Below are 24,910 nucleotides of genomic sequence, written 5' to 3'. Positions count from 1 at the left end.
TATTTGTGTAGATTTAGTGTTGACGCCAGCTTGCGAAGCGGTGCCGGGCCGTCACACGTACCCGCCGCTTTTTGTTCATAATCCAAGTTGTGAAAAAGTTATGAATAGATAATTGATTTCAATGTATCATATTTCTGTTATACACGAAAAATCTGTTCATAACACTATTTAATATAAATGTAAATATAACGAAATGTGAACCACCTGGCCAGACCACGGCCGCTCGTGCATGGCTTCGCTGGTAGATCACCTCGGGCAACAGCCAATAGTTAGGAAATTAATAATATTTATACGTAATTACCAACACATATCTTAATGAGTACTTGTAAAAGATATATATTTCATTATTTACCATATATTTTGTTTTAAATGAATGGTATAAACCATTAGTACACATAAATGCAGATGTATGTGTATGTACACGTACAGTATGGCTGCCGATATCTCGAAAAATAAAATCGTGAAATCGTTCAATTTCATGAGTTTATTTATTATTTTTTAGTCACTTTTATTCCATGTGCCGTTATGTGAAGTCCCAAATTGAGGTGATAGACTCTATTACTTTTAAATAATTTGAATCCATGTAAGATAGGCTACATTTAGATTTATGAATATAAATGCCGACCAGGACACATTGCGCAAGACTTCGAGAATCCTAAAATACTCGAAGTTTTGTTTTAAAATATGATCAAAAGTAATTATAAACTGACTCATTTGAATGTCATAAACTAAATTCCAAAATTTCTGACGAAAAAGTTAACCAGAATACATAATTTTGTGACTCTGAAAAATAACGAAATTAGGGATCTCGGCAGTACTGTACGTAATGGCTGCCGTGCGCTTGGGGTAATCTACTGTACGTATACGAAGGCAAATTTTAATTTGGTCATAATCACACATCGTAAAGTGTTTTACCAAGTAAGACTTAGAAAACAGTAATTGCTTATTAAAATTTCAGTATAATAATTGGAGAAACTTGGAATTTAATTTGTAGTTGCTGTCAATTTTGTAACTTCTGTCAATGTCGTAGGTCTAATGGCGACCATGTTTTTTTTCTCGTGGCAGTCGAAAATGGAGTATAAACAGAGTAAAATATATGAATACCAGATGTTTATATCTAAATATTATTGTTAAATATATTTATTTACCCTTTTCATAATTTAAATAACGCAAAAGCTCTCGGATTGTCGTACTATTTATTACAATAAAATGTAAACAAACATCGCATGCGGCTGTGTTCCCTCTATGTTTATGTGTAGATATACGGAGTTGTACCTTTGAGCGCCCGGATGTACCTTTGTGTGACGTCATCGCCATCTTTTTCTGAAATCTCCTATAGGCCGGTCTTGAAAGTAAGCCTTTGATTTCTTACAGTCAAATTAAGCTAATTAAGAGACAACGTAAAATGCATTTAATGTGAATATGACTACAGTCTGTTGTAATGATCTACACAATTAAAACCAGAGGTATGGTCTTCTTTTTCTATTTCTGATCATAGGGGCATTAGATACTGTCGTTACATGTACGTAGTACTTAAGAATTTATTGTATTAAAAACTAGCGTATTTCCATTATTCATCACCAAAACTTAAAAAGGTCAAAGAATTAATATCAACATGATTTTCCAGATGACACGGGATCCTATCAGACATAAGGCGATCTGCCTCCTTCATAAAGACACACAAAACGAACTCGATTACATAATATGATACAAACAGTAATACGGGACAATGAAAGTAGACAAATATTAAGCAGCACAATTAACATTTCGGTAAGTGGCAGCCGAAGGGCGGATCTAACAAAATGTAACCATGATGTTCGGCAGAACGCTACAATATGAGCGTTGACTGGAAAGCATGCAACGTGTGACGTCAAAAGTGTGGCGAAATTTATTTGTAGTGCTCATTTGTATAGGATACAAATTTAGTCCCCCTTTCTCCCCAGTGTGTGCAATGAAGCAAAATCCCAAAATTAGTCGCCTTTTACCGGGCAGCATTCGAACGGGAAAATGCTGGAAGTAGGGATTAGTAATTGAAAAGCGAGTTATCAATTGGTGCATATTGGTATCTAACGTTTATTAATGCCTTTTGGATAGCTGACATGGATAGAGTAATAGCATACCTAACAATGTTCGACGATGTTAATGATCGATATCCGTATGTTTATTTATTGTATCCGCTTCAAGTTAACTTAACCTTCTTTAGATGTAAGTTTTCGAAATAATTTCTCCTTTTAGCCTGTTTTTCTATTTTGATAAAGTAACATTTTGTAAACCTTTCGTTGCCTCCAGACTTATGTCTTTGATAAGAATTATGTCTTTGATTTTTTTCTTCTCTTTTCTATTTGCAGATTTCACATCAATGTGACACCGACACTTCAAATAAATAAAACATTTAGATAAAAAAAAAACATTTTTTTGCATTTAAACATATTTTATTGTGATATTTGATATATACAATGGCATTAGGCATAAGTTTACCGACTTATATGAAGCATTCTCCTTACAGAATTATAATCAATACATGTTCATATTTACATATTTTCTGAGAGAGAGAGAGACAGAGCTACATTTTATTATGATGGAACATACTTTAGTGTCAAAATGTTAGTCTTATTGAATCTGTGAAATGTATAAATAGTATTATAATAAATAATTATAATAATGGAAAAAGCAAAACTGATATACTAATTACTTCCAAACAAAACAAATAATAAGTCGTTGAAATAAATAATCATTACAGAGGAATCATAAATACTTAAACAGAAACACACTATGTATAAAAACATTTTTTTCAAACAGTCACTCTGACCACGAAAAATCAATATTTATTTTCTACAGTAGCTATCGCCCGCCCTGCGGTTTCTACGGTTGATATCGCCCGCCCTGCGGTTTCTACAGTAGCTATCGCCCGCCCTGCGGTTTCTACGGTTGATATCGCCCGCCCTGCGGTTTCTACAGTAGCTATCGCTCGCCCTGCGGTTTCTACAGTTGATATCGCCCGACCTGCGGTTTCTAAAGTAGATGTCGCCTGCTCTGTGATTTCTACGGTATATGTCGCCCGCCCTGTGGTTCCTACAGTAGATGTCGCCCGCCCGGCGGTTTCTACAGAAGATGTCTACCCCCTGCTGTTTCTACAGTAGCTGTCTACTCCCCTGCGGTTTCTACAGTAGATGTCGTCCCCCTCCGGTTTCTACAGTGTCATAACTGACCTGATCCGTTACAAATCCATTTGGTTACACATGTGTGTATTTCGAGGCCCATCACGTTTTCGAGATCATACTTGTCTAGTATTCTGTGCCATGGAAAATACTCATTCGACCTCCTCATCAGTGTCGTTTTAGCCAGAGAAAGAACTTTGATTTCGATCAATAGATATCAGTTTTAAGACCAAACGTCTTTCAATCTAGTGATCACTGTCGTTTTAGCCAGAGAAGATCTTTGTTTTCGGTATGTACCGATCACGTTTTACAGGCCAAACATTACACTTTGTGCCGTGGAAAACACTTGTTTGACCTCCTCATCACTTATGCCCTGCTGTTTCAGCCAGAGAAGAGCTTTGTTTTCGATCATTACCCATTCCTCTTTGTTGGGCGACTCTTTCATATGGAGCCAGGCGAGAGCCAGACAGGTAGCCCACACAGTGTAGTTCTGAAATACAATTAGTGCTTGTTATAATTACAATAAATAATAATGGCGACAGTATATTAAACGCAGTCCTGGGTCCAGTTTTATCAATATTCTCTAACTTTAAAGATGCTACACCGCTGACGAATGGTATTTTTCTCGATAAAAAAGGAGCGAACGAATTAATTAAATTACTAGTTTTACATAATTACCACCAAAGATAAGTTTGCGCTTCATATTTTACTTCAAGATAAACATATCAAAATAATTAACTGCGCCCCGAAAAAAGTCCATGGCATTATGCCCTTTATAGAATAAAGTACTGATTGCGCATGCACTAAAATCAAAATAAATAATTAAATGTGATTAATACAACGCGACTAGCGCTTGTATTAATGCTATCTGGTATACTATATGTATATGAATGTGTAGGAATTGCCCTACAATGGCATCATCTAGTGGTGACTTCTTTAACCATTTCATTCGCAAACTTCCATTCATAAATTCCCTATTTATTGAATATTATTCCTTTGGACCAATCAAAAAGCCGCAATCCCTTTACTGCATTACTATATATATATATATATTCAGTCAAGGGAAACCTGCCCTCTGATTGGTGGAATTCACAGCCTGTATGTAAACACACCTACCCTCTGACTGTCTGTACATGTGTATATACATACAATCTATACATACTGGTGGCGACTCCTCTGTCTAACCTACATAATCCCCGTTAAAAACAATACAAATTGGACTTACTATTCAAGGCTTATAGACCTCAGAGTTACAAAGTAAACAAATCAAAGTTTCAATCTGTGTACATTAAAATACTATTTTTTAAATGATTATTGATAAGGCTGCCCTCATGTGTGCATAGTTTTATCCCTATCTTTCATATCCACTTATGAAAGAGTAAATTTCTTTCACATCTTGACGTTTTATTGCAATTTTACAACTATAATATCCCGCCATTTTGAAATAAATTCGAAGAAATCCACGACTGTAAGTGAATTTTCCATACATGAAAATTTACGTGATATTTTCAACACAAATTCCTTTGTTTTCATCTTTTATAGTAAAACCAGGCAAGTTTGTGAAAAAAACATTTAAAATTCTACCGAGGAAATAGAAAATTTGTTGACGCCGTGGCGTCACGAGGTTTTTTGCATACGTAGCCATGCAATACAGCCTCAGGCGACATGAGTGTATTGCCTTAGACCAGCCAGTATCACACTCTTAGGTATGAGAGAATATAGCATATTACCTTTGTTACCAAGGGTTAACTCAGTATGATGATATTGTCTGTTTCACGGTTATATGTTATGTCCCATTATGGAACTCTCCAGTTAGAGAAATACAATATTAATTCGTTACCTTGTCCTACTCAAAGCATTTCCTTTGAAGTGACAGTTGACTTAGTTTTGAATGTAATAGCTTGTATTAGAGGGTCAGTTACAAAATAATACTTAGGCATCCTTGACACTCAAGGGGTCACTATAACTAGGCATGTGATTGGTTCAAATTTATTTCTGCTGAGCTGCCTCCAGTTTTACTATGAGATAGGCAAGGGATGGATATAACGTCAGTAATAGTAACTCCTGGAGTATCGAGGATGATACTTAGGGCACAAATTTAGTAAAAATTTAGTATTTGATAAACCTATACGATAGTGTAGACATTTCAGCGACAGTGTACATAACAAGTGACCATCATAGTCACACGGACAACGTAAACAAGGACACTTATGTGCTGCGTTATCATGTATTACACATATTTAGCTGTCTATGGTAACGCACGTTTAGTAAAATTAAATATCGATATAACACAACCTCTCATATAAATCTTATTTTTAACTTAATTTAATTGTGTTTGTATGACATGCTCGACATTGTCACCCATATTACACGAAATATTCGTGGGGTGAAAAAAACCCCAACGAATTTAGTTTGATTTCCTTTTGGAATCACGGTTCCATACGGTAAACACAAATATTTCCGTACGGGAATAGTTTTAAAGTTTCTAAATCAAGAAATTTAGTAAGAGCAAAAATTTTATGTTATACAGTGTACGTTCATGACCACACTTTCATCCCGGTCAATACGTACCCCGTACTCTAGCTACCCTGCTAATTTTGTGTAACTATACCTGTGTTGGTGCAACTTGCTGCAGAGCTTCACATGTTGTCCCTAAGAAACTAGCAAAATCAGAATTTAGGATCCAGGACCCTTCAAACCCCTGAAGCACGATAAGCTTGGCTCTTCCAGTAAGGACCACGGGCTCCACAAGTTTAGCTGAACAGAAAATATTCAAATAACTTCATAACTACTGACAGGTATAAGCGAAACTGCTCCTCACATATCATATCATTAATACAAAACCACACTAACATCGACTTTATTTCGTAAGGATTCTGTTATAAAGTAGTTTCCATCACATTTAAGTCTCAGAAGCCAATACGAAAACATGTAGCGGAGTGTACGTAAAGCAACATTGTTTATGTAAACATATGACACAAATCCGCAGCTTCATTTGACATTAGAGATACCGTCGATTGTATATGTATTCCTGACAAACAAAACTTACCTCCAAACATCCCAGATGATGGTTGACTCCCGAACACGTTTGACTGCTGAGATCCGCCACTTCCAAATGTATCGAATGCGGCTGCTCCGAATGGAGCAGGCTCTGTTGCAGGTTTTGCCCCGAACATATTTACGCCACTCCCAAACACTCCCTGTTGTGGCTGAGGCTGCGCTCCGAATTGTGGCGGCGTATCTCTACTACACCCAAATGCAGCAGACCCACCAAAGCCCATAGGTTTAGCCCCAAACATTCCCCCAGACTGTCCTTGTCCCGCGAATCCGTTGCTACTTCCAAAGCTACCGGAAGCTGTGGATGATCCAAACCCAATAGGTTTTGATCCAAACATTCCCCCAGACTGTACACCGAACTGACCCGAGGAGCCGAAGCCACCTGATGCTGGTGCTCCACCAAAGCTCGCCCCAAACATCCCACCAGGCGGTCTTCCCATACCACCACCAAATGCAAAGTGGTGTTGTCTACCGCCTGGCGCAGCTCCAAAGTATCCGTGGCCGGCACCAAAATAACCCTGACAAACACGCTCTGCCATTTGAAGGTAACTCTAAAAAAAAACAATTATTACAAACATGCGCCTAGTATTGATACAGGAATCATGCCAATCGGGTCCTCTGGGAGCCATCACTGAAGACTTCTATGTTTGGTTACAAAAACTGTTACTTTAAAACATTGCTAATAAATGTCGCGATTTTCGATGAAATGAAACAAAAACTTAGAAGTATAAGTGAGGTTGATATCATTTTTGCGGAGATGAAATTTAGCTAAATTATTTTGCTTGCGTAAAACGCGACAGAAAGTTGGTTTATAGCACATTGGAGGTAGGTTGTCATAACATACATGATACATAGCTTATTCCGGATGCAGAACCGTTCTATATCTCATTGCCAAAGAGAAATCAAAGGCAATTTATTTTTACTCGTAATATTGATTTATTAAGAACATTTAACAATAGTTTGGATTGTGATAATTTACCTGTTCCGGAAGCGCTACCTTGCTCTGTTTATCCACGCCGACAAAGGAGGAATACTTAGATATGACATTAGCAGCAGTGCTAGCGAGTAAAATCTTATCCTTGTTGTCGGGTTTGTCATCTAAGAAACAAAAGAAACACGTTTTTAAAGAGTTCTGATCTTCATGAAAGAGACCAATTTATGGCAAAAAAACAATACAAACGCAGATTAGATAATAATATACAAAGATGCAAAACTTAATTTTAGCCCCATATCCTTACAAAAGGCTATTCAATGAGCTAGAGGATACCATCTAGGTATATCTCAACGTCACATATGAAGGCTCAACATCTACCACGCATTAACATTGGTGAAAATATTTTCAAAGTAACATAAAAAGTAATTTGTAACTGGTAACTGGTTAAACAGTCATGTTCCCGCTGATGAATGTAAAGGACAACGATAAAGTTATATATATGTGGAGTAAAGAGGCAGCATTGTTCCCTGGTTATAAAGATATACTGGTAAAATATTGAAATTTAAATATGCCTGATATATGATCACATCTTTAAGCGTCACTTGTTTTCGTTCGCTTTAACAATAAATGAAGAAAAAAACTAAAATATAGTTGGCTTATTTCCAATGTTACTGCAAAAGTATCCGGGTTTAACATTCAGCATTGCACTTACTTCCCATTTCCTCTTCCTGGAGTTCCCGTATTAGAGCCTTTGCTGAAAGTCTATGAACCGGAAGTGACGTATCGAGTTGTTGATCCTGATGATGTCCTTCGAACGTTAGCTTGTGCTCAAACGACTGGTTTTCAACGTGACCTCGTAGGACGATATTCCCGTAAATCGTGTCCTGTATGAACAATAACCAACAATAGAGAATTGCAATTTGTCCATTTTCTAATAATGGATTCCGATATAAGTGCGAAGATTCCAAGGCTCCAATTTATTTTAATGTTCCTCACCTCCTTGTGGAAAACCTCGCATGTATCTATGCATAAAGTATTTTTGTAGATGTTCAAAATGTATGAAAGACATTCACACTTTGCTATATATTTGGAAACGTTATACAAAGCGTTAAGCCGGAAAACCTAAACCTAAGATTCCCAAGAAGAATTTTAAAAACCACCTATCACCGAAAACCACAACGATAAACATACCAATGTCATGGACCCGTTCAGCACGCCGTATATAATCAGTTCCTCTCCGCTAAATATGGAGGGACATTCCTGTGGTATGATTGCCCCTGTTACTTCCGGCGGAAGTTCCAAATCGACCTGTACATTGGTCACTACGGGCTGCACAGCACTCTTCAGAAGGGAAACAACCTGAAACCGTCATCGCCCAGAGATGATTAAACACTAAATCAAAATCATGACTATCAAAAGGCATAACAAGCTGAAACCGAAAACAGCCTGTAAGACACGATTACTTCTACCCCACATATCAGGAATTTTATGTTAGTGGTACCAGTATTTTATTTAAAGTAAGAGAAAATCCAATTTTGCTAACTGATTTTCTTAGGATGCGTATCACATTTTTATGGCAATATAATTTACGATACTTGCGTCATTGCAAATTAACTTTTCATGAAGGTAAACATCTGTTTTGACGTCGGCATTTTATAAGCAAAGTTTACGTTGTTTCCTCTGAAAACCAGGATGTGATGTCACACTCACACAAATTTAGTAACAATCAGTATCTATCTGCGAAGGCAATCATACATATGTTTGACAGGTTGCTTTTATTATTGGTTTGTAGCCTTCCTAAGATTGGTTAATTTTGTCAGTAACCATCGTTTGTTTGGTAACCTTTGATTGCAGCCTTCGTTTGATTGGTTACCTTTGATTGTAGCCTTCACTGGATTGGTAACCTTTGATTGTAGCCTTCGTTTGATTGGTTACCTTTGATTGTAGCCTTCACTGGATTGATTACCTTTGATTGTAGCCTTAGTTTGATTGGTTACCTTTGATTGTAGCCTTCACTGGATTGATTACCTTTGATTGTAGCCTTCGTTTGATTGGTAACCTTTGATTGTAGCCTTCGTTTGATTGGTTACCTTTGATTGTAGCCTTCGGTTGATTGGTTACCTTTGATTGTAGCCTTCACTGAATTGGTAACATTTGATTGTAGCCTTCGTTTGATTGGTTACCTTTGATTGTAGCCTTCGGTTGATTGGTTACCTTTGATTGTAGCTTTCGCTTTATTGGATACCTTTGATTGTAATCTTCATTCAATTTGTTGCCTTTGTTTATAACCTACATTTCATTGGATACCTTTGCTTGTAAATTTCAATTGATTGTTTTCTTTTGTTTGTAATCTTCGTTTGATTGGTTACTTTTGTTTGTATCCTTCGTTTGATTGGTTACCTTTGTCTGTAGCCTATCGTTGCCCTTCACGAATTCAGCGCGACCTTTTCCTGCTCTTGCCAGTCCTTTCACTAACGCCGTCGACGCTCCCTCGCCGATACCCACCGAAAACATCCTAACAAAACATGAGGTGACGTAAAGAATATAATATCTTAGAAAACAGTTGTATAACTACTTAGGAATGATTAGCTTTAAACAAAGAACTGAATTCCTAACATTAATGTATTTAGGCCCAAGGCGAATAAAAATATATTTGAAACAAAACACAGAATTTACTTCCACAGCTACAATACAAAAATGAAAGATTTTATATTTTCCATTGTCTTATTTTTAGTTTGTGTGATTGCGAGTGAGTAGCAGCCAAGGTTAACACCATGTAGTATATTTATAGAGCAATATCACATAGACAAAAATGAGTAAGTAAATAGGGATAATACTAACCGTGTTGTGTTGTTATTTCTCCGAACAAGGCTCAAAACCTCGCCAACGTTCCACACATCCCCGTCCGTCAGCAGAATCACCTAGAAAGTTTCATTTTTTCAGTTTGTCTTTTACATCCAAAGTTATTATTTCCATAGACATTTGACTCCAATCATTACATCCTCAAAACTCTAGTGGTTCCGATCTTACGATCTCACACGTGGGCTATCTCATAGTAAAACTGGAGGCAACAGAACAACTTATTCAATCGTTTGATGCACATAAAAAAGCCGTAAAAAGGTAAAGTTGTACACTGAAGTTGACTATGTGGCTTTGAAATTGTGCGTCGCTCTCTCTGTAGTCTTCAAAGGAAATTTTTGCTAGCCTTTGTTTGTTTGTAAAGATTTTTTCCTCTGAGTTGCCTTCAGTTTTACTATGAGTCCAGGGATGTAGAGAACGTTAGTGATCGGAACCCCTGGAGTATCGATGATGCAGTACTTAATAATTACTTCAATATTGTTATGATAGGGAAACAGTTGCTTCCTTCAATTTTTTTTATAAAACTAGATATGTGTAGAACTTTCTGTCATCGTAACTATAGTGACGAAACAAAAAGTTTAGCTCGTTTAAAGAACAGCCTGAATGATCAAGGAACAAAACAAAAACCTAAAGATTTTTCTCAGAGATTTAATAAACCTAAGGACGTTTCCCAGAGATTTCATTCCGCATTGTTAAACCTAAAGACGTTTCCCAGAGATTTCATTCCGCGTTTTACCCTAAAGACGTTTCCCAGAGATTGGATTCCCCGTTTTTAACCCTACGTTTCCCAGAGATTGGATTCCGCGTTTTTAAACCTACAGACGTTTCCCAGAGATTGGATTCCACGTTTTTAAACCTACAGACGTTTCCCAAATATTTCATTCCGCATTGTCAAACCTAAAGACGTTTTCAACTTGTGACGTAATTTCGCGATTTTTTATCACTCGCGAAATCCGCGAAATTTAATCGCGCGTGACAATAAGTTGTGGTATGTCCTCACCTGACGTGGATGACCCGGCAGACAAGGTTTAGAATACATGTGCTCTATCGGTTTCATTATCTGTGTCCCGCCCATGTCGGCCTCCAGTCGCTGTACATGGTCTATTGCGAATAGCATGTTCTCCTCGGTATACTCCACACTGCTGGACGAATCCCTGTGGAGGAACAGAATCACAGAAAGTATTACGTCTTTGCACATTACAAAGTTATCTCCTTTGTGGGCAGGTATTGATTGCGACGTCATTATTTTGTGAACAATATTCACGTCGTTTTCTCTAAAAAGTATGACGTTGCACTCTCAAACAAATGGCGTCATATTCAATACCTACACGCAAGGGCAATTAACTCTCCTATTTGCAAATACATAGTTAAATACTGCAGATAAATTATTTTGGACCTATTACACCTAGTTAACGTGTATGCATCTTTTCATATATAGCCATTCAGTAAAGGTGTGTATAAAATGTCATTGTTTCTGCATTTGCTATGGAAATAATTAGTATTGCTGAAAATAAATGTTGTTGATCCTAAACGCTTATACTGTAGAACCACGAATAATTTAATCTTGCTTGTAATTATATTTATTTCATTGGCTTAATATCTAATGAATTATATCATCTATTAATATAACAAATGACGTCAGTGTATGTAACGTCGCCTCTTACTGCAGTTAGTAAAAATACTGTGAATATGTCGTTATTTGAAAAATCCATAAGCGCCCGAAGTCCATACCTTTGAAATAATACCTGGAATGTATCCCCGAATCCATACAGGTTGAAGAAACACCCGACAGGCAGACTTTTAATCATGAGTAGAAGGGTATCTCTGGCACTAGCAATCCGACTTCCGGCCATGCTACCTGTAAATCAAATGATAAAACATAACTTCCGGCCATGTAACCTGTAAATCAAATGATAAAACATAGCTTCCGAACATGCTACCTGTAAATCAAATGATAAAACATAACTTTCATCCATTCTACCTGTAAATCATATTATGAAATAAAACTTCCAGCCATGCTACCTGTAAATCAAATGATAAACAATAACTTCCGGCCATGCTACCTGTAAATCAAATGATAAAATAACCTATACATCAAATGATAATATATAACTTCCAGCCATGCTACCTGTTAATCAAATGATAACACATAACTTCCGGCCATGCTTTCTGTATATAATGATAGATATAACTTCCGGCCATGCTACTTCTAAATCAAATGATAAAAATTACCTGTAAATTATATCTTTGGCCATGTTACCTATAAATCAAATGATAAAACATAACTTCCGGCCTTGCTACATGTAAATAAAATGATAAAATATAACTTCCGACTATGCTACATGTAAATCAAATGATAAAACATAACTTCCGGCCTTGCTACATGTAAATAAAATGATAAAATATAACTTCCGACTATGCTACCTGTATATAAAGAGCAACTATAGCATCCCCTAACTATTGGCCTGTTGTACAGTTGATAGTATAATCCATCATCGATACTCCAGGGGTTACTATCACTGACGTCATATCCACCCCCGGACTATATCATAGTAAAACTAAAGGCAACAAAAAGAACATGTAATTATATAATTTAATCCTTTTCTGTACATCGAAATAATCTTATAACAGTACACTGTGGTTGACTGTACAGGTGTGGCTTTGGAGTTAGGCGTGCTCTCTCTGTAGTCTTCAAAGGAAGTATTTGCAGGCTCGTGGTTGGTCAGATTTTTTCTCTTGAGCTTCCTTCAGGTTTACTTAGAGGATAGCCCAGGAGTTGATATATATAACGACAGTAATAGTAACCCTTGGAGTATCGAGGATAATTGTAATCAATCCAGAGTAAAACTTATTTGTTGTATATTACTAAATACCAAGAATGAATATCTGTACTACGTTAAACACATTATAACACAAATCCTGACCACATGCTGGTACAAACTTACCCGATCGATCCACTATAAAAATGAATTCTCCCACGGTGGTGGCTAACTTTAGATCAAACTTGGGGTAGAAGCTGAGCATAAGGACATCCATGTTTAGGAGCCCTTTGTCTAGAAAATGAAAATATGAGATAAATATGACATATAAACATGTAATATGTAACGTAATAGAGTAGGTAAGAGATATTTCTTTCAATGTTGATATGAAATTTCAGGCCAATCTGGAAAAAAATGAAGAAGTGCATATATTAGGACACCAAGATAAATCTTTCCAGATACACAATCTTTTTAAATAGCATACTTGTTAAAGGTTTCAAATCAATTCGTTTTCCCAGCAAATTAGAGGGATGTCAAGGCTGAGACCGCGTGGTCGTCCATCGGTACATCATGCACCCTCTCACACGAGGTCTCTGTCTCACTTCGTGTAACAGTCAGTTTGTTACATTCATTCTTCATACTCACGCAAGTAAATATATTTCAATTCAGTAAAATCTATAATTGTTGGTCGAAAATGAATACTTTCGTTCTATTTATAGTATCCTACCTTGACCTTTGAGCCCGCGTTCCACTATGGCTTGTGGTTGATGCATATCTTCGTAATTTATCATGATAGTGACGTCATGATCAACCTTGGTTCCCGCGCCAAACTGGACAGTAACCTAACGATAGTCGAAACAATAGATATATGACGTCAGACAATGTAAAATGATAATCTAGTGAGAAGCATAAATACATTTTATTATTAAACGTATGTGTTGCCGTATACAGAATGCAGATGTTTTTTTTTAATATTTTCATCTATATTCATAAACAACCAAAGTCGTTGATGTCAACCATAGAAAGGGATTATCTCTTTACGAGATTGTACCAAACCGATTGAAATATTAAGTACCTACTTTCCACATATGATCGCTATTGGTTGGAGAGAGTTTCAATTGGTCTTTCTCCGAAACGATGCTCAAGATCTTTTGTTGGCTCTGTACCGTGATATCGAGGCTTATTACGTAACTTCCGGGATTGATACAGACGACCTCAGTACGATTATTTACCGGGCCTGAAAGAAAATAATGTTGAAATGTCATAAACAAAAATTGTAGTTGTATACATTCAGTGAATACAATGGGCAGTTTTTTTTCTATTTTACAGAAACATTTTAAGTCATATATCGGATTTATTTTAACTCACCATATGACTACCTTTACATTTATCAAGAATTTATTTACTACATTTCTTTATTATCTATACATGTATACCGTATTTAAAAGCATTACATTAACTTGTATTATGAATGTTGAACGAATTTGCAAACGTCATTCTGACAATGTCAAATTAACGCCATGACTAGGTTCCGCTTTCATGCATACATATATGTATGTCGGTCCTAGTAACGATGACTTACCAGTGTTGTGTTCCACACCGTATCGAGGGTTTAGGACCGTCGGTAGTGTGAACCTGAGGGCGCCACTAGGGTCGTGTGGGAGTTCAGACACGTAACAGATCTTCAGTATGGCTTTTTGGAAGGGCGGCAGATTACCAATACGGCAGACAAACACATCATCAGTGTCCTGGTGTTCCTCAAGCAATACCGCCGTGTGGCCCGTGTTCACAGCCTGCTGGTAGGTGTCGCGAGCCTGTAACGAAAACAATTTACATCTTTGATTATCCGTAAACCGGAGTAATTTATAGCATAAGGTTCGATAATTGATATTTTAAGTACAGATATCGCACTGTTTAATTGACTCTATCAGATAATAAAAATTTGCACATTTTTGTTTGTATAATGACCAAGATGTTTTAGAGAGTACAGTATGCTTTATTTTCACATGAAGCATGCTATACGGATCATCAAAATTCGAAAACATTCAAGGGATTGAAAATCATACAAAAACTTGGAAGTGAAGTTATAAAACATAATCAGATCGTCATATCTTGCACACGACACGCTGACCATATCCTAAAATAAGCTGCAAGATTGCAGTGTTCGAATTGAACGCTCTAGTCGCAAAGGTTTGTCCCCATTTTGCAACGAAGATTTTGATCATACTTAAAAGTTTGACACTTTCATGTGCTTTTACCATAAATTTATGTTTAATTAAAGTTAAAGTTATGCCCGGTTCTAAGTCATCATTAAGTTATTGATTGTATTGTGATGATAGGAGATCGCCTTTTCAGTCAAAATTCCTTGTGTCTGACCCTTTTGTATTTATTTATTTTTCATATACAATAAACTATGTTTCAATCAAACGAATTACAGACGTAAGTGTTGGATAGAATCTGCTTGTTCAATCATCCATACGATACAGTTGATAATCGAATTTTTTCAACAACCATAAACGGTAACCACATACCTGTTGTTTCTCCTGACATTCAGCAATGAGTAGTCGTCCATTGACCTCTGCCTCGAACCGGTAGACGGCGCTACCTGTGTCCAACGGGAATGTGAAGTTTGCCTCGATAGGTGTGTTGGTCTCGTTGACATACTGAAGGTTGGAGTCCACGTGCACCAGGGAGGCGCCAATCAGTGCTATGTTCTGGACTTCCTTCAAAGGAACTGAAACAAAGTTAAAGGCATTTAGAATGAGAGCAGTTGCTCTCCGGTCACTAGGGGCCAAACCCATTGTTTATACCTAATTTATTCTCTTTTAGCCAAGAACGACCAGTCCGCATTCCCATGGAAGCTAGCTATAGGGTCACCATACATACATACAAAATCACTTCCCTTTCTCCATGGATGGTTCTGGCGTTTTACAAACCAATGAGGTTTTTATAGCCAGTTGTTATGTATTGAAATTGCTATGATCCAGATTTATATAGTGGGTTCCAGTCATCAGGTACGCCCTGGGTAAGAATACAACCTGTCTGTCTGTTAGTCAAGAAAAGTAGTTCTATAATGGCGAACACGTGTTGTTGATGCTTGTCATCAGTCCCAGTCGTAACACATTTCTGACGACTAGGACTTTGGTATAACTTATGGCAATAGCTGAAAACGCACCACAACGTCACACTCGATCTATTGGTAAGATCGGACAATTTGATGACTCCATCGAGTCATGGGAATCGTATAATGAGGGTAGAGCAATATCCTCTACCGAAGATAGAGGGTATCTTTTCATCACTGGCTGGGGGTAAGAAATTTACAAAAATTGTTTTAACAAATGCATACAACCAGATGGAAATGGAGGAAAGTTCAAAGGAAATGCTCATAATAAACACTCACAAGGGTCCGTTTAGGTAAAACAACTTGCCATTTGGAGTTTCATCTAATCCGGCTATATGGCAAAAGGCCATGGACCAGGCCTTACAGAACATTCCAATTTACTTCATGCATATTGGATGACATGATAACTGATGGAGAACACTTACAAAACATCAATACTGTATTCGATCGGCTGGAGAGCTACAACCTTACTGCAAACTTCACAAAATGTGAATTCTTTAAAAGAGAAGATCACATATCGTGGACATGTCATTGATGGTGTCGGACTTCACAAATCTCCAGATAAAGTCGAGGCAGTAGTGAAAACCCCAAAACCTGAGAAAATAACCCAGCTGCGTTCATTTTGGTGATCGGTTAACTATTACCGCCGATTACTTCCTGACCTAGCAACTGTGGCGGCACCACTGAATCATCTACTACAGCATGACAACACATGGTGCTGGACAGACGAGTGTGATCAATCTTTTCAGAAGGTAAAAGAACTGATCATGTCGGAACAAGTTCTCTGTCATTATAACCCTAAGTTTCCAGTAAAGCTAGCATGCGACGCCTCACCTTATGGATTAGGGTGTGTACTTTCCCATATCACAGAGGATGGAACAGAGCGACCTGTGGCATTCGCTTCACGATCATTGACCAAGACTTAGAACCACACCACACGCGTCAACAGGCGAAACCCAAGCAAAATTACTGTATGGTAGAATTCTGAGGACTCGATTAGACTGTCTCAAACCAAATGTGTTCTCAAGAGTTCTGAAGGGACAGGAACGAATGAAGATATCTTCTCACTGTAGGTCAAAAGTACGACAGTTTAAGACCGGCCAGCAAGTTTTGGTTCAAGACTATCGTGGACAGGGAAATTGGATTGCAGGGTAAATTATACAACAAACTGGCCCGCTTTCATACCAAATTGATACTGCTGGTAATGGTAGTATTTGGAGACGCCTCACAGACCAAGTTTGTGCAACACAGGTCGCTACGGAACCGGAATCAGAAGTAATGGTGCCATCATCTGCACTGACACCACCAGTCGGCTTAGCACCATCGATTAACCCGGTACCAATAACTATCACGGCTCCACCAGCCACACTGGAGTTGCTGACAACGCCAGCCAATTCGATTCCAACAGAAACACGACGCTATCCAAAAAGGGAAAACATTCGTACCCCTGTGAAATTAGATTTGTGAACTACTTTATTGTTATCAATAGGGATAAAATCTGATTGGCACTGTGTATTTTGGACATAATAATCCCTGAGCAATCAGTCAAGAATAAGTCTTGAATAATACCAAAATTACATATATTTTAATATAGTCATTATGTGTTATCTAGTCATTATATGTTATTTAGTCATTATGTGTGATTTAGTTATTACAAATATATTGTAATTTTAAAATCAATATTTCAGAAACCTGTACATCTATCGTAGTTTTGGTACTTTTTAATTGAAAGGAAGGAAATGTTATGTATTGAGTTTGCTATGATCCGGATTTATATAGTTGTGTTCTAGTTATTAGTTACGCCCTGCGTAAGAATACAACCTGTCTGTCTGTTAGTCAATAAAAAAGTAGTTCTATAATGGCGGAAACATGTTTGTCATCAGCCTCAGACCTAACACCAGTAATGCTGTAAATGGATTATCTCTATGTCCTCTGTTGGGCTTGCGTCCCAGATAAATCAGTGTAAACTTTAAACGAACTCTTTTGTCTTTCCTCTCTGGATTTTTCGGATTAAATTTAATCAAAATCCATTTGAAACTTTATGAAGAGTAGCATTTTTAAAATCATTTATATTTTAGTCCTTTATTGGACCCGCCCCTCTAGCCCGGGAAGGGTATTTAACAATCTAACTAAATTTGGTTAAAATATATTGAGAACTTTGTGACTAGTGGTGACTTAAAGAAAATATTGACGGACGGTAGACGCCGCATCATGACATACAGTGTAAGTTCTTTTTAGAAAAGAGTTCATCAAAATTTTTTCAATCCCATGGTATTAGATAATATTTACAATTGGCACTGTTTCTGTATCGATAAACTATGTTGGGGCAGATCTGTTTATTTCCCAATAACTTTAGTGCAGAACGTGACCCGATTCGGTACGTACATTGTATGTATACCTGTAAACATTGGCGGACTTCATTTGACGTTCCATAAAATCACATGCCAATCTTAACAAATAACGCATGTACGAGACAATCGGAGACATATAATGCATTTTTGTTTTTGAATATATTATTGCTAAATTGTATTTGACATGAATAAAATAACTGAAATATGAGAACTGTTTTTTTGTGATGGCATGGAAAATAATGGCGGGATTGAGCGGTCAGTCAACGGCGCGCTTTTTGTTTTTTTGAATGGCTGTTGTGCATGAATCAAAATGACGGCAGTATAAATCTGACGGCGAATAGCATAGGTAAATGATGGTATCTGACGGGTTTTTTTTATTGTTTAAAGAAAATAATGTAAAATATAAGGATTAACCTCTTATTACTTTGCCTAGTTTATGAGATGATAAACCCAATGGAGCAGTCGGTAAATTGTGCGTAAACGTAGATAAATAAGGAATTTTTTACTACATTTTAATATCAATTTTGTCTGATGTATGGGGATAAGCAAAAGTAAGAGATAGAAATTATTTGAATTTCATATTACAATGAACAAAACGTTTGTTTGTGTGCGTGCGTGTGTTTGTTTAATCAACTTATAGAAAAGGTGAAAATGAGCAATTACATCCAGTAATCAGATTTGAAATATAAACACATAAACTGATTTGACTTAAATCATCATTAATACTGCGCCAGAATTTTTAGCAGTATCGAGCTAATATAAATGATGTAAAGCTTTACCATGTTCGTGGTAATTATAATTTCAAGCATTATTATGTGAAATGATACACCTTTGTCACTTTATTTTTGATATGTTCTTTTATGACAAAATATATTATCTTTATTTCCTCCAAAATTGAAGATTACATGAAGACTGGCATTAGTCATAAAACGTTAAACAAACAGCAAATAAACATTTACAAAATATGAACAAGATCAAATCTTATCAGCAGTTAATTGCAATTTAATCGTAACAATTAAGATCCTGTTTTAAGAAGTCGATACAAAAAATACTTTTTCCAACCTAAAATGCCTCTAAATCTGTATTTGAATAATAAAATGTTATTTCTTTACCCAAGACCAATATTAACCTATTGCATGTTATAATTATAATACATCAAGATTTTGTGGTTTTATAGCTGAGATTTATAAGAACTACATCTTAGGTAACACGCAATTATGAACTACAAAGTTTTATTTCTAAATCATGTTCGTTACTAGATAACACAAGCAATCGTTAGACATTATATATCATAATATCTATTGATAGATTAGTACTAATGAAGTCTAAAAATAGGAGTCTACTATGTAAAAATGGTATTTATAGTAGAGGTGGTTTCCTGCTCAAGTATGAAGTGTGACAAGAGAGACAACTCTTAACTCATTGCATTTAATTTTCATACCGTGTTACTATATTAAGGAGAGGGGATTTCCAACAATAATATGTGTCGATATCAAAACTATTTTGTTAAGCTGAGAGTTAAATGAAAAAAATGTCATTAAACTAACATAGCATAACGACTCACATAATATATTCTTCCTTGGATATCTAGCGAAACATATATTATTGGTAAAGCTTGGCATTTTGGGAAAATATTGTTTTGCTATATATGTTCTTTACCGCCAACTTACTTTTAATCGTTTAATAATTATTAGGGCATGTAATTACTTAATTTTTACAGATGCTATAACTAAAGTAATCGCAAATAAGAGGATAATAAAATAATGTAAATCAAGCTTTGTTATAAATTCTAAAATTAAATTAAATCAAAATAAAAGAGAATCGTCTCGTTTTGGAAATTTCACATATCTCGCAAATTATATAAACTATATTCCATACCGGAAAAACGAAAAAAAAACATTAATTATAAAGATATCTGATAAATTTAATGCGAGTTCTTAATTAAATAAAAAACATTCTCTAAAATCAAAACAACAAGAACAACCTCTTCGATACAATAATTAAGGATTTTCATCAAAAACGCGTGTATAACAGACATGAATTGTTATCACATAGTAACACATACAAATATATACGCCTCGGAATTTCTTATTTTTTAATGCCCATTGCTAGTAAAAACATAAGTGAAATAAAAAGACGAAAAGCTAGACAAATCACACCTTCGTCTTTTGAATTACTGAAAGCTTAGGGTTAATATCCCCCCTTATTTATATTTAATATTGCATTAAATAGCTTATAACTTACACACGTAAGCAATACATAATTACATAATTACGCTCCTGTTTTCTTTTCTTTAATTTTCCAAAATCATAAATTTCAAAAGATTTATCAAACCTCATATTTGCTGTGTACAGAGTTTTATGATAAATATAACAAAATAACTAGTTCCAAATAAATTATTTTTATATAACCTAGATATAGGCGTATTTTTCTTTGCTGAAAGTTTTACGTATATTAAAACAAATATATATTATACATTTCTTCATTTTCTGAAATATAAACAATTTCCTCTTCTTTGAAATCTCCATAAAATTTGTTGCAGGCACCAAGTAACTTTACTGAGAATGAGTGTTATTTACTGTTTACATACCAACAAATCACGTACTAACCTGGTGCGCCGGTATTCAGACAAGTCAGTCCACACCGCATCTTCAGTGAAGTCACAGAATTATCGTAGAACGTAAAACAGAAACTTCATCTGCTGTCATTAATCCGTTAGTAAATCGCTCAAATATTTTTCACGTTGTATTATTGAATATGGGTGTGTACACCAGTCTAACCTAAGCCCGGCAGGCTGAACGATGGAGTTGAATTCAGTTTTGCTAACTACTGTTAACAAATTAAACGAGACTTTGTTAACATATACACAATCCTGACATCCTCTACTAGAAGCATTAGGTAAAGAGATATTTGTTCCCAATATCTGCCCAGCGTTGTATACGACGTACAATGTATTTATATATATTGTTGTAGTCGTCACATGACACAGCTTGATCAATGAAGCTCTAGCTATTCTAAAAATAGAAACAAGCTAATAACAAACATTACCTCCACATTGCTATAGTTCAGTGTCGTATAACTGGCAGTTTACGTTTCATTTCCTAAACCTATGTCTCTAAAATCTATTCTCTACACTATGTAATACAGATACTTTTGTCAATTTAATGTTAATCGAAGCTATTAACTTTATCAGAGATTTGAATTATATTTAAATCTCTGACTTTATATACACAGTGCAAGATGTCTCCAAACTGGTTAATCATGACTTTATGAAGGATAAGTGTATATATAGATGACTCAGTCATCCTCGACATTCTATTTGTAACAGGAGAGGAGAAAATGTAGCGGTCAGACCGGGATTCGATCCCGGGACTCTCAGAACACTAGCCGAGTGCTCTACCGACTGAGCTACCTGGTCACCGATGATCGACCTAGTCCAATTCCGCTACACTCCTCCGTCCTTATTTAGTTGGGCGCCAATTTTGTAACAGGAGAGGAGAAAATGTAGCGGCCAGACCGGGATTCGGACCCGGGACCCTCAGAACACTAGCTAGCTGAGTGCTCTACCGACTGAGCTACCTGCAGGTCACCGATGATCGACCTAGTCCAATCCCGCTACAAATATATATATATATATTAAACATATACAGGGTATACAGTATAATATAAGCCGACACGCCTAATTTTACTGTGCTTTGACATGGGTATATGGTTTGCATGTGGAATTTACTTCGCCCATGCACTGATATGGTTTTCCATGGTTTTTTTTTTTTTTTTCGTTTTTTGTTTTGTTCTTTTTGTTTAAAGATGCTCCACCGCCGACAGAGCATATAAATTATATTCATAATTTGAAAAATAATTAGTGCTTAAAGTTACTAAATCATTAGATTTACATAGATTTCTTAGGGTTTTTGACTTCCCACAAACGTTCTTATACCTGAAATTAGAAAGTTTTCAAAATTACAACATTTAATTTGAACTATTGGCAATGTTTATCAACGTTAAAATATCGCCAAACACAACAAGAAATTGTATCTGTCGGCATTGAATATTAACAACGGAAAGAACCGAGTGCATCTTTGAGTTCGGAATCGAGGTCGGTGAAAATCTCATCCGGCTAATGGATATAGATGTAATAACACCACTAAGAAGCAACTTATATTTTATCGGTTACACACAACCATATATACTTTATAAACTTTTTTTCAGTGGCGTCGATAAACGGAAACTAATGAATACGCAAATTGCCATGCTAGCGCCAAAAGTGCGATATTTTGGTGTTGGGGGAGGGGGAGGGGCGACAATCTCCTACGAGAAAAAATATTACGATTCAGAATGGCTAAGATGAGTTTAACGATGCATTTGGATGAATTTGTGAGCGCCGAAGACGCGAGGATTTGGTGTTTGATGGGTCCGGGGGTCTCCCCCGGGAAATACATTACGATTTAGAATTTTACGATGCTTTTTTGATGAATGTGGCAGCGCCTGAAGGCGCGAGATTTGGGTGTTTGAGGAGGTCCGAGGGTCTCCCCCGGTAAAAAATATTAGATTTAGAATGGCTGTGATGAGTTTTACGATATATTTTAATGATTTGAAAGTGTTCTTAACATAATACTTTTTTTTATTTAAAGTTACCTGCATTAAGAATTGGTAAAATTTTGTGAATGCCGTCATATCTATGCAACTCGATCTGAACATACTGGCTTCACACCATCGGTACATTGTTGTTTAACACAAAATAATAATTGTTTTGCTAAGTCATATAAACAGATGAATCTTTTAAGAGACATTTTTTAAAACAGTACGTAGAATCCCTGATTGACATTTTAAGTCTAGTTCACGAAAATGTGCAGGAGGACCCTTTTTTCTTTCAAATGTGCAATTTTAGAACATTTCAGTCGGCGAAAATGGAGGGGGGGAGGGCAGCAAGAAATGTTTGCCCTCGTCCTGGGAAACGGGGAGGCAATCCCCCCCTGACCCCCTCCAACCCCGACCCCCACCTCCAACACCCGCCTCCTACGCCCCTGTATCTACATTGCCAAGTAAAACAGCATAGTTCTATGAAGCTTTAGAGTATTTGATGGAAATATGACAAGAAGTGAGAGGTATTTTCACCCGTTAATTATGTATATATTATACATGAATACAGGTGTACATGTACATTATTAAGCAAACATATATGTACATAGGTCTACAATGTATATGTAAGGTATATTTTTGCTTTGAATACATAAAAGTACACATAAAATTTAGATATATAGTTAGGCTGATTTTTTAAAAGTAAATCAGATGTAAAAAAGTTATATAACTAGTGACATATAGGGGAATGTCCATTAGACGGATAGAGACTATAACTAGGTATATATAGGGAATGTCCATTAGACGGATAGACACTATAACTAAGGATATATAGGGAATTTCCATTAGACGGATATATATTATAGCTAGGGCTATATAAGGAAAGTCCATTAGACGGATAAAGACTATAACTAGAGATATATAGGGAATGCCCATTAGACGGATAAACATTATAAATAAGGATAGGCCTATACAATGTTTGTTTGTTTGTTTGTTTGATTAATTAACGTCCTATTAACAGCTATGGTCATGTAAGGACGGCCTCCCATGCATGTGGTGTGTTGCGTGTATTGTTGTGCGAGGTGCGTGTTGTGGGAGACTGCGGTATATTCATGTTGTGTCTTCTTGTATAGTGGAACTGTTGCCCTCAGTTTTTATAGTGCTATATCACTGAAACATGCCACCGAAGACACCATTGTATACGGAATGTCAAATATTGATATAATGATAAAAGAAATACACGTACTTACTTAGTCCGCTAAACATGCCTATATTATTAGTTTTTCGCCAGTTTTTCCTTATTATAAAGTCTATATATTAGGCCATTTTTTTTAAAAAGACTAATAATATTGGCAGGTTTAGCGGAATGGTACATAATATCATGACAAATGAAAATAAAATAATGGTAGAAGCAAGTATAAAACCATATAATATAATGAAACCCTTCTTTATGGCTACAAAAACCTGTACACTATAGGATTATTTACACTTAGAAACTCTTCACAAAACTTTTGCATACGTTTCAACGTTTATTAGATTAACACAGTAATCAGGAACCTGTAGTCGATAAATTTGTGTTTTCAGTCGATAGTAGATATGTCTATATATAGATATTAGACAGATGATATTTCCTTCGATCGGATGTTTGGAATGTTCACGCGTCGCGCATGCACATAGGGGTTGTTTACACTCGCCGAAAGATAATAATATGAAATAGTGACTAGGTCGGTCCTATTTATTTTCAGTTTTTCTCCATTTTGAACAAAATTGTTATACAAACTTTTAAAAATTGTTATTAACACAAAGTACACAACTTTTACAATTAATTTTAGTCCTATAATTCTTTTTATCTTTTATTACATGATTTTTTAGCGATTTAGTCCCTTTAATCGTGTATACATAAGTCTAATTAACACAAAAAATATGTAAAATAATTTATTTTGCCTTTGGGTCATGCGCAATCAGTACTTCATTCCATATAGGATATAGTGCCACGGAATTTTTTCGGGATGCAATTAATTATTTTTTTTTATATTTTTAACTTGAAGTAAAATTAGAAGCTCAAACTTTTCAACGGCGGTAATGGTGTAAAG

General features: G+C 36.1%; 1 protein-coding gene across 1 annotated transcript; it reads right to left on the bottom strand.

Moving 5' to 3' along the window:
- Nucleotides 1-2,405: 2,405 nt before the first annotated feature.
- LOC138308413 (von Willebrand factor A domain-containing protein 5A-like) lies at nucleotides 2,406-21,210 on the bottom strand. The gene is made up of 16 exons (XM_069249392.1): nucleotides 20,849-21,210; nucleotides 15,299-15,501; nucleotides 14,350-14,581; nucleotides 13,847-14,004; nucleotides 13,495-13,609; nucleotides 12,954-13,061; nucleotides 11,740-11,866; nucleotides 11,009-11,162; nucleotides 9,991-10,070; nucleotides 9,550-9,664; nucleotides 8,341-8,508; nucleotides 7,862-8,033; nucleotides 7,195-7,313; nucleotides 6,208-6,766; nucleotides 5,770-5,915; nucleotides 2,406-3,648 (listed from the first exon to the last, which is right to left on the bottom strand). The coding sequence occupies exons 1-16, from the start codon at nucleotides 20,886-20,888 to the stop codon at nucleotides 3,466-3,468; spliced, it is 2,679 nt and encodes an 892-aa protein (XP_069105493.1). The 5' UTR covers nucleotides 20,889-21,210; the 3' UTR covers nucleotides 2,406-3,465.
- Nucleotides 21,211-24,910: the final 3,700 nt, after the last annotated feature.

The sequence above is a fragment of the Argopecten irradians genome, chromosome 15, assembly GCF_041381155.1.
Source record: "Argopecten irradians isolate NY chromosome 15, Ai_NY, whole genome shotgun sequence".
NCBI classification, from domain to species: Eukaryota; Metazoa; Mollusca; class Bivalvia; order Pectinida; family Pectinidae; genus Argopecten; species Argopecten irradians.
Note: the sequence above shows the minus strand (reverse complement) of the source record. Positions and strands in the feature narration are given on the sequence as shown.